The 12,166-nt window shown below is 38.9% G+C and overlaps 1 protein-coding gene across 12 annotated transcripts in view; it reads right to left on the bottom strand.

The window, feature by feature from the left end:
- Positions 1-12,166, bottom strand: part of LOC124148969 (ras-specific guanine nucleotide-releasing factor RalGPS1-like) — an 80,045-nt gene that overhangs the window by 17,950 nt on the left and 49,929 nt on the right. For 10 of the 12 annotated variants that reach the window (XM_046520270.2, XM_046520264.2, XM_046520265.2 and 7 more), the window contains one exon: positions 425-538. In XM_046520270.2, the coding sequence (XP_046376226.1) occupies positions 425-538 (114 nt within the window). Of the gene's footprint in view, positions 1-424; positions 539-5,430; positions 5,603-7,038; positions 7,137-12,166 lie in introns of those variants that run through there. The other 2 variants (XM_046520275.2, XM_046520276.2) reach the window with 2 other exon arrangements.

Raw genomic sequence — 12,166 nt, 5'->3', positions numbered from 1 at the left:
TAGTTTTACATTCTGTAAGATATGATTTGTTTGTTTGTTGTTTAAGGCCGCACTCAGCAATATTCCAGCTATATGACAGCGGTCTGTAAATAATCAAGTCTGGACCAGACAATCCAGTGATTGATATCATGATCATTGATCTTTGCAAATGGGATATGTGAAAATACATGCCCAACAGTCAAACATCTTTGAACAAAACACTCAAACATCTTTGAACTACACTCAGATGTTGGCACCTAAATGAACATTACTCTACACCGGTAGGGCTATGTTAGGTGTTCACAAACAATGTTTTTAATGAAACCCCTTATCCACTGTAGTTGTCATTTTGGTCACTTGAGAAAACCATCCAAAGGACGAAGTACCATCAGATAACTCCTCAGCAACATTTTTAGAAATTGTCATGTAAGCTCAGGGTACTTACAGCGAAGTCATCGGGGGACACCTTGAGAACATCAAACACAACAGCATCATAACTCTTCATTCGGGGGAGACTAGATCTCTTCTCTAGTGACTCTTGGCTTCCCTGACTGACGCCCTGAAAACAACAGAGAACATTGTAAGGAAATCACTAATAATGTCTTGAAAGACAAGCCTGAAATGGTGATGTGTGAAGTGGAGACAATCCTGTGTTTCAGTTTATAACCAGATGCCACAGCCAAGCCTCAAACCATTATGAAAGCAAGATTATCTTTGCTTCCTTGGAAATGCTGGTTTGAAAGGTTCAGATTATTTCTAGGCTGAGGTTAGAATTTGTACACAAGGTCAAGACTGCAAAGGTCAATTTTCAAAATATGGAGAGAGAAAACAGAACACAAACTCGATGCCTCAATTTTGACGGACAAGAAGGCCTGGTCAGTACATCTTTAAAATGAATAGGCACTCAAAAACATTCTTGAAATTTGCAAACAAATCATAAAACCTTTTGATGTTGAAATTTAGAAATGGAATCCAACTTTTTGAGTTTTATGTCAGCAATTAAATTAAAACCATCTGAAAATATTTCATCACGTTTCTTATCCAAATTACCACTCTTGTTTTCTTCAAAGGCCTCTCTAATGATGTATTGGGCATTTAGACCCCATTAAAATTAAGACACCTTAAAAAAGATTCAACTGATTGAATTTTCTCTCTGGTCACTATGAAATGAACCCTAATAATCTAATAGCTTTCATTTCCTGATAATCAGGCCATGCCAGCTCTGCTGCAATGGTCTGGCTAACCAACAGATGAAAGTCCCCTGGAGATCCTAGATTAGATCCCAAAGAGGAAGCAATTGCCAACAGGTGTGCCGTTTTTATAATCTCACCGATAACTTTCTCACTCCAAATAAAAACAATCTTCTGATAAGGATATCTCTTGTAAGCTCAGAGCGTCTTCACCACATATTTGTAAGGCCTGAATGTTTTCACATATTTCACCGCCGTAAAAATGTGTTTCCACTTCTGAGTTTCCCAAAATTCATCCATGAAGCTCCCCATGAGGCCGAGCCGCTCTAACAACTGCTCACCCTTTAATCCTTAACATATTTCCCTATTTCGTAACATGGTAAGACCTTCCCTTTTGGAAGTTTTCCCCCATCCATTTGTCTACATGTTATCAGAAAAACAGCTTTGCATGGTACATCCGCTGCTTAGTTTTCAAGATGCCCAGGCTGACGTGTCTGCCCCGTTCTCTACCTGCCTGCGTAAAATAGCTCCCAACTTGATGCTAGATCCTAAACCCACGCATCTCTGGCCAGATTATTATCCCGATATGATGGACTTTCTCAGCTTCATCTTTCCCTGGTGATGTAGCAGTTATAAACAGCAACCTGCTTTTACTGGAAACAATGCCCGGCTTCACAACCATCTCCTTGAAAGCGTCAACACACTGACAGTGCTTACTGCATGGTTATATTGTCTTAGTAGCCATGCCTGGAAGACCACAACAGAGTCTTAAATACATGCAGTAAGAGCCTGACTTAGCAAGTCTCACTGCTGCCAAATCCAATATTTCATCAGCTTTAGACTGGTCGCAGCTGTTGTTCAATATTTGTATGTCCAGTTTTAATAAAGAATAGTGTCACAATTGTTATTTCAGACTATGACAATAATTGCAAGAGTATTTCAAGTTTTGATGTTCATATCGTCATAATAATGCAGAGGATATAATTTCATAAAACAGTGTGATTAATTTTTAAAAACGCTTGACATGATTTTTTATTTGGTCAAAACTACCAGTACATTTCATAAAACAAGAATAACACTCCCATGTGGTGATCCACGATGATCCACTATGAAGAATATTTCTTTTGTTCCCAGTACAGACAATCTTAATGTAAATTTGCTACATGATAAGTTGCAGAGGACCACCTCATATTGTTATTGTTGATACTAGGAGGCCAACTTCTTCCTACCTTGGGGCACTACAACAACAGAAGCAAGTATAGGATATGTACGTATACTGTCTACGACCACCAAGGTGATTGCCGACCACCAAGATGATTGCCATCGGGGCTTGCTGTTCAAATACCTTCAGTGTTAAGCACTTCCAATGATGAGGAGCGGCATCGCTTTGCTGGGGATTTGATCACTCATCATCCACATCAGGAACCGATATACTTATACTGACATACCTAGTCTATTTTTACATATTTGGTGAGTAACTTGATTGTGAAGATACTCCAATACAGACTGGACTACAGGGTTAGAACTAAGCTCAAAAACTTGACTAGCCCGGGTACAATGCTTTTGTAATGTTAAAACAATGGGTAAATTTGTAAATTTATACTAACCTGCAAGACCTTATACTAGCCCAGGGCTATCCCTGGATTATTTAAATCATTTTCAATTATACCAGTAGTCTGAAAACCCAGTTCTGCTTACATTTCAATGCTGAGACAGACAAGTGGGGCTAGTTCTGGGCACAGACATTTTATGGACAAACTTCCCCTGTATCCTGGTTGCTATTAACAAAGCTTTTTAATTCCAACTAGCATAGAGTGGACTAGGAAAGTAATAAGAAATGAAAGGCATAACTGCTACATATAACTGGGATCCCATGTGAGCGAAGCCGGAACATAGATGCAGGTCCCTGCCCTCGGCACATAGTATACACATGAACATGCAATCCCATTCCTACATCATATTAGTATTATTAACAGCAGATATGAATGCTATGACCAGAATGTTGCTACAAACTCCTGCTAAAACTACAAAATGTCTGTCAACCAGAATCAACCTTGAACGTTCAAACTTCCAGGATATTATCAGCGTTATTTGACCTTGAGATTTGCAATATTAGGATGCAAATGGAAGCGAGGCAATAAGACGTGTGTGTACCCGGAATGCCCAGGAGGACCAGACATCCAACACACATCAGGTACAAAGTGTTTGTTCCCCACCAAAAGGAAAGTCAATGCCTTATCAATAAATGGGGTCCACAATACTTGGATCCTGATCAATACTTTATCGATCTCCAATTACTAATCCTAGGATTGGACGAGCCTGGCTATTCTTCAGACAGGCAATTCTGGCAAGATGCCTTGACGGCTGTCACCATGTCAAGATATTTAATAAAACCCAATAAAGCTAGAGGTCAGAAAGTGGAGGGAATGACCTCTTAGCCAAGCTGTACCTTGACATTTTCGTTCAACAACAACTTATTTTTGGATGGCACATTTCTCTCATCTAATCACAGAAACTTCCAGGAAAATGAGTTCATTAGCCATTTCATGTAAAAAGACATAAAAAAATAACACCTAAAAATAATAAATTTAAGAGAAACAACATGTCTCTTTCTTTCTTGAATCACCGAGTTAAGAAACTCATGGCAACAACCCACCAAGTGTATCAACATGGGATAATTTATTTAGGGAAGTAAATTTTCTAAGTATTTCATGCAACAGGTTTTGAGAGAAAACTGCTGTGAAGCTAAATGAATATGGCATTTTTAATAACACTTTTCTCGTTGTCTGTAATAGGTAATTACGCAAACATGGCCCCAGATGTATAGCAACTTTGTTCAAAGGCTTGAATTATTACTGTCTTCATTCAAAGATGGCCCTTCGGGGCTAAACTTATTCTGTTCAGTGATACTGTCTCCTTGTGAAGTTTTCTACAAGATAAGAATGATGCCTATTTAAAAGTTAAAATCTTTCATGTGGAAGATTACAACTAATTTCTCCTAAAGCAATTCAAACATAATTTGATAAGAATGTAACTACATCTAATCAGCTAATAATCATCAAAAATTCACACTCTTTTTCAATCTGACTTTTTTTGTAATTCGACAATTTAATCATAAAAACACTGTTATGTTCAATACAAACAAAGCTTCAGACAACTTGAAGATACAAACAATTCCCCTAAATCTGTCAGCTCGAGCAGATTCAGTGTTACGAGGAAATCAATAGAGTCCAATTAACAGGCCCTGGCGTGTGACATCACTCTAAATCTATCTTCTCACTCTGCTGTTGGCTGTAGCCAGCCATTCATCAACAGGATTACCTGGAGACTGAAACAATAGCTGACAACTGTCTCCGGACCAACTGTTAGGGAAGATGTGATGAGACAGTTGGACGGAATCTGGTCCACCTAAGGAAACCTAGACTTGCATAAGTCTCTGTTTATAGAATCATATTTTCTAGATAACATAAATAAATAATAATAAGTTGTCCCTAGAAGAGACTGGCGTACTGTCCACTTATCTAGACTTGGCTACTATAAGGATAGAAGTACTATACACCCATGGACCTATCATTCAGTACAACCTTGGAGCAAGGCTACAGGAAACTGTAAAATGATGTATTTGGCATTTATCTATTTCTAGGTTAATAGATTTGTGTGCAACAGATGGTGAGAAATATTTTTTTTAAAAAGAACCATATGTATATCTTTAGCTATCATAACATGGGAACTACAGCCCCTTGTTGGAGAAGTGTACCCCTTTGTCCTTTATGTTGCAGAATCAATAATGGATATCTTTCATACGCCAGACGGGGTCCAGGTACTGAGACGATGCCTGTAGTTGCAATGCCTGTTTAAGGAATGGGAGATGAAACCTTGAATTCTAAATCAAGAGCACAAAAAAATCTCTAATGTCGTTATCAAAGCTATGCTCTTGACAAAAACCCCAGAAATCATGCATTTGAAAGCATTGCATACTTCAAATAAGTGTTTACAGAATCTGAAAATACTCTCCAGGGAATTTTGGGTGAACATGAAAAACAACATCACAACCCTGGCATTTTAGCTGCAGGTGGAAAAGACTACACAAAGCAGTTGTTACTCAACTGTGAGAATAGTTTTTGACCTTTTACATCTGCAATATTTGCCCCAAACCTGTCAACACAGGCAGCAATAACAACATTCCGAAACATTCATCCTAGCTGCACACCGTGACCTACTAACCGATGTGAGCAGGAAAAAAACCTAATAAATTACTTACACAAAACATCCAGTCAACTTTCACACTTCCAACATAATCCTAACTGTGAGCAAGGCCGGGTTTATCTGCTGTAACCGTATGCTCCACGAGCCTTGCCATCGATCATAGTACCACTAATAAACACCACATTCCTCTCCTCAGCACCGGAACCAGGACAGTATGCAACAAGTACACGGCCAGTCAACCGCGGCGACTAGTGCACCTGGGTCGTGCAGTAGCGCAGTCAATACCACCATCAGCATCACAGTCACACCTTCCGGCCTGTTGTGTACCACGATGTTTACAACACGGATTTATGTTCTCGCAAAATTCATTATCAGTTGTTGATGTGGCACCTAGCAGAGTGAGTGACGCAAACAATGATATATAGGAATGACAAAAACACTGCTACAGTACATGCATGTATACACCAGAAGGACCACTACACAGCCCTGGACCCAATGAAGGAACTACACAAACCTCCTATATATTTCAATACAAAATACCCATGCATGAACATTCTGACAGAACACATTTGTTTTTGTTCATTCAAAGTGACATACCGGTACACATACTGAAATACAGACCGAAAACGATCATCAAAGAACAAGATCTGTAACAGCTCCATGGAAGTAGTTATTTGACTAGTCTTTCAAATGCTTCCTCAGCTTCTCTGAATCACATGACCAGTACTTCGCCCAGTGAGTGATTGAGTGAAAATAGTTGTTCTGCCATGAATGCTTCACAGTAATGCCGACATAAAATCTAACCCATCTCTTTTCCTAACTTTGTTTACATGTACTTTCATTAATCCCATATCAATTGTAAAATGTTCAACTGAAAATTTAGAGATATTTACAAATTTGTGTGAATACGATAATTTACAGACAGCTGGTCAATGGATAACAATCTGGAAGCTTTTTCAAACCGCAGAGTTAACTCGTACTACAAAATGGCTGTAAACAAACTCCACATCTATGTGTCGTTAGACAGGTTGAAAGGAGGAACATTTGCAAGAGTTCCTCTCCACGCAGACCATTGGCAATTTACTTTCAAATACCATTCCACATTACCATTGTTGTTGCAGAGAACCTGATAACAACTGAAATGAACACTACCCTAATACCCATTTCAAGCTGGGCCTGAAGGATTAACAGGCATATTGTATGTCTGGCTGCCTGCATCATCTCCCACTACAAAGGATGCTGGAGGATCAGTAGTCTAGTTTGGAATGGTTCAAAAGTTTAACAGTTAGGTTCAGACACAATCCTGAGATCACATCTACAAAGTAACCAACTCTATTTGTATTCTGTCATTGTGTAATTCTGCTCCCGCCAACAAAACTTTGCTGGCTGAAGAAATTAATTCAAGCTTCCTAGAAGAATAATTCTCCTGAACTCTGAGCATCCGATCTACAACAGCTCCAGGCAACCTAACAACTATTATTCCTGTTGCCAAAACAGCAAGAAAACAAAAAATACAATCAAAGGAAAGTTAAACATTCATCATGATCAATGATGATTGAAGGGGTTTCAGCATTTGTAGGAAAGTAAATGAAGTGTTCCCCTCTAGAGCAGGACGAATGTCACACACGTTACTAATGGGAATAGATTGCAATGGAATTCTTACTTCCCGATGTGTACTCCAACGTTTGTTGAACCTGTTTTCGAGCAGCATCACAAATATCACTAGAGCAAGTCGACAGACCTGTAACACATCGGCTGCTGCTGGTGCATCTGCATCATGATGTCTTGCAACTGAGCTTTATAATACCAGACTGCTCCCATATCCTGTAGCCAAGATAGCGCTGAAAGATGCACTCCACATCGAAGCTACACAACATGTTTCCTCTCACCTGCACTGTAAGCTAGTCTTAACACACCAGCAAAAAACTCTCAAACTATACATCCTTCATATAAACTGCAGCTTCATAAACAGGTTCACTTTGTGGACTTCTTCAATCAATCAGGCAAGGAAATTATCCATTGGGTATCATTTTTTCATGCACATGGATCATTTTTTACGTCATATTTCCTCCATAACCACATCACACTGCCAGACATTTTTTACATTAGACTTCCACAGTTACCACAACGCACCATGTGACTTGACTTGGTACTAATCTACCTTCACTACGAGGACTGCACTCAGGTACCAGGTTTGGGTGGGCCTGCTCCAGTGGACCTTGTACCCACTGGCCTTGGTACCAGTGAGAATTCTAGCTGCTTATCTCCATGGTGCCACTGAGTATAGGTTCTGCACTTTCACACAGCCCATAATTCAACCATTACAATCATTGATCAATTGATGTAAACCTTAACACTTCAACAAAACCTTGTTTTCAAGTATTTAAGACTGTAATAGATGTGAAATATTCCATGAGATGAAAATTCTGGATTTTTATATTGATGGGCTTGATCAATAATTGCTTCACAACAATCTACTGTAAAATGTGTTTATCAATATTGCATAAGCTATAAAATATCCATTCATTATCCCACCTCAAACACCAACACAAGTTTGCCCTAGGCAATCCCACTGTCTTCAAGAAGCTTCATAGTGGCTCGTGCACTATGGATCTGCAAGGTATGTAGTGCAAATCAATCAACAAACAAAGTAATAATGATTACACGAGTCCCTGGAGGATGTTGGGATTCCCGAACATATACTTAGATTGAGTGTCACAAATGTGTGCCCAGTCATTGTTCCCTGATTGTTGTTCATTCTTTCAACCACTGGTCCATCTAGCCTGGACTTACATGCTGCTGTGATACAAGTGGAATATTGCTCATTGCGTAATAGCGATAATAGCGACTATATGATGAGAATGCATTCATGAATCACTATCACATTGTGATGATACCAGGTGAGCTGACCCACCGGTGGCACCCATCACAAACACATGCAAAGGCAAGTCAATTTTTCACTTGAAAAAGAAATTGGGTACAACAGAAAATAGGGAATTGCATCGGACATCACTCTTGTCAATGATGCATAAGTTTAGAAATGTCCTACACATGTCTACAATAAACTTTCTGAAAGCTCTGAGGCCTTCCCTCACTCATATATATTTTGCAAGGTAAGCAGCTTATCAGGCAAAAAAACCAAGATGAATGCGTGGGTGGAAAGTCTCCTTGCTGTTCCTCATCTTCTCAAGAACACTTTACAGCCAATGCCAAGAATCAGAAGCTATAACATGCCAACTCACGACTATTTTCTTTTGCCAATACTTGAAGAGAGCTCTTCACACCTCTTACTGTCGATGATTTACGAGAGGAAGGTTGCGTTTCTGGCATAGCAGATAGTTAACAACAGGCCTGCTGAACATATAATAACAGAGCTGCTAAACTTGTCTCACAGAATTAACATTTGACAAACATAGGTACAGTAGAGGCAGAGGCCCTGTCGTCATCACCAATGAAGGCTCTGGATGCTGTAACTAGTCAGCAAAGGATGACAACTAGAGCAGGGAAATTGTCCAACAGGTGACAAGCATGCTGCTGGCCGACATTTAACCCATATTACTGGTATTGTCAGTTCAATTCAACAGAGAAACAGATGGAAGGTACAAAAAAGTGAAAATTTACAAGACTGAAAAACGTTTCTATGGCAAGAAAACATGAATGGCATTATTACAAATCCAATTCACAACTTGCTTTTGAAAAAACTGATGCTGAACACATTTAAAAACTGAAAAGTTACCTCTATTGTCCTCATGGGTGCTGCCTTCACCTAGCCATAAACGCTTCTAGCCAAATAACTCAGCACTGTATATACAGAAAGGCAAATTAACAGCAAAAACAGAGATTCAACCGAATTCCCTCTGTTGGGACGAAGATTATGCGAACTTCCGTAGCGTTGAAGATGGTTGGTTCTAATACTTGCAGATGCCAGCTGTTGGCCACAAAAACACATACAGAGCTATACGGATCCTCCAGTATATCAAGACGGCTGATGTGGATCCCAGTAATAGTCTCACAGTTTGAAACGCTAGCTGCACGACGGGTAGGAATTGCTTTCAAGCAATTGCTGGCACTCTGTAAACCTGTCATGGGTCTATGAAGTTTTTTATGATGGGATAAAAAGATGTTCAGTGAGCAACATCAATCATGGCCTAAATATCTGCACCAAGTCTTGTTTACTGTTGTTGTCTGGGGCTGTAAGTTCCAAACTATTCTCATGAACATTGTATGAAACTAATTTGGTCAATGTATTGTAATCTTGAAATACATCAGACTGAAAAATTATACACATAGATGAGAACACCAGAAAATTTTTTGATCAAGGTGGCAATATTTTTAGGTCATTTTTATCTTCATTCCCTTCCCATGAATTATTTCATTAATATTTCAGGATTCTTTTTCAGACTTTTATAAAAGTGAAGCATTTCGTGGTAGACCAGGTAGGTAATCCCATATTTAACATAATATGCGCCCAGGGCACTCTCAAAATTAGAAATACGGGGCTCTTATTAGAATATTATTTTGGTGAAAAACAACAGTGTTGAAAAAGCGTAAATTTTGTGGTTTATGCTGACGACTGATATATTTTTTCAGAATTTAATTTCCCATAATTAAGGATGCATGTAACACGCGTATGATACACAAATGAATAAGTCTTGTGTTCATTGATCAATTGGAAAGGGTGCTAATTAGGATTGTTCACTAGTCAATACATTGGCAAATATTGCAGTGGGCACTGAATAGAGAGGGGCGGTTATTACATGGAATATGGTACCAATAATATCAATTACAAAGACATCTAACAACATGACCATACTCATAGTTTTGAAAGTATTAAGAATTCATATGCCTTAAAGTGTTACACCAGAAAGTATTTCTCAATTAGGTTATCACTGATGAAGAGACAAAACAAGAAATGTCTGGACGCAAGTTAGACAGGAACACCTGGCATGCAGACAGGAAACTGTTATGACTTGTAACATGTCAACACTGATAAGAAGTGCAGGTGGCTTTTTCTCAACATCTGCACACATCCAAAATTTGAATACTTTCAACGCATTTTGATCACCTAAACAAGGGCTGTTTAGGTCCATATTGATAAAATGAGCAAATCTGTTAGATATTGTTATGACAGTTATTAGACGTGTTCACATGAATTTAAACCAGATTTGTTTATTTCAAGAAACATGTGGTAATAACTTTCCAATTGAAGCTGGAATCTTTTGGGAAGACGCGACGGATGGATCAAACCAGCAACCCGGAAGGCGCTCTATCCACTACACAGTCGACATTTGAAATCTTTTTAATTCAAAAGTGAAATCCAGTAAACTACAGTTATAATGAACTCATGGTAAACTAGGTTTGTGATCCCCATAATATAAAATTAAATAAAGACATCTTACAACATGACCACTAATTGTAGTTCGTTTTAACCGTAGTTCGTATTAGGCATAGATACAGCAAATGGCTTGAACCAAAAACAGTTTGTTATATCTGCGAATTCGTTATAGGCGTGTTCATTATAAACTGTAAAAACATGTTCAAAACAAATAACATAATCTCATCCAAGGGTAAAATATTTTCCGTTGATTTACTTACCCCAAGACAAAGAAGAGGATTGACCACGGCTCCAAAAATGATCATCCCACCAGAAATATCTGACCAACTGACCACATACTCATTACTACACTATGTCCTGAGCAGGACAACTAAGCCGATCAGTGACCAGATTTTCAATAAGCAATCACTCAGCCCCAGTGGACAGTCCATGCTCCAATTATACCTGTGTGATCATGATACACCGTAATAGAAATACAACTACTGTGGACAACTAGTATTGAACAGATATCAAGGCATTCGCGCTATCAAATCATTAAAAGGTAACATTGTTAGAACCAGCGAGACCCAATTCCGCTCATGCGGAGACTGGACATTAGTCTATCATAAAAAGGAATAATTTAACGAGTCCAATGCGATGAGGTTTTCATGACCTGTTTGTACTGTATACTGAGTTCACCTTCACGTACTTTCTCATTTCTTTGTTCCTTGCCTACCCCAACCACACCGAGTCGCATGTCAACTACATGTATCTTTTAATACTACTTGGGGACAAATTGGAGGTTTCTTGGTATGATCGTCCAGAATAGACGCTGGTGAAAGGGCTGACCTTTACAGTCGATCTACTGTCAGTGCTGCCCTCAGCTTCTGCACGGGTTGAACATGGCGTCCTGCACCGAACCCTTCTTGCACGGCACGCGATTCCCCTGCACTAAACCCTCTAAAGTACACTATCCAGTCAAAGCAATACAGATGGTCCTATTTATAGATCTATTAACAGTGCTTTGACAATTGATCACTCGGTATGCCTTAATAAAAGTTTCTGGTTGTATTCCACAAACAGTCTAGGTCACTATGGTCACTCACATCTGTCATAAACATTCTTTCGAGTTGTCGAAAATACAAAAATGGCTTGATTTATTCACTGTAAAGGTTAATGCTGTTTGAGTCAATACCTATTGCCACATAGCATGAGAAAATGGATTAAACATTGATCATAATCAATCATCTGAAAATCACTAATGTTTTACTCAAATTATACATCAGGTTTGGTGTGTCCTGCACTATATGCAGAGATACTGAGTGTGTGGCTTCTCCAGAGAAAAAATCAAATACCTTGGTCAGGTAGCGCTACAGTTAAAATAAAATACCATTTCCTTTGTGATTGAACAGGAGCAAGTTTATCAATTTCTTCCAACAGAAAAGCATCCAACTGACTATATACTGTATGTAGGTTT

The sequence above is a fragment of the Haliotis rufescens genome, unplaced genomic scaffold, assembly GCF_023055435.1.
Source record: "Haliotis rufescens isolate VD_foot unplaced genomic scaffold, xgHalRufe1.0.p SCAF_8, whole genome shotgun sequence".
Taxonomy (NCBI): domain Eukaryota; kingdom Metazoa; phylum Mollusca; class Gastropoda; order Lepetellida; family Haliotidae; genus Haliotis; species Haliotis rufescens.
This window is presented reverse-complemented; position numbering and strand designations above follow the sequence as displayed.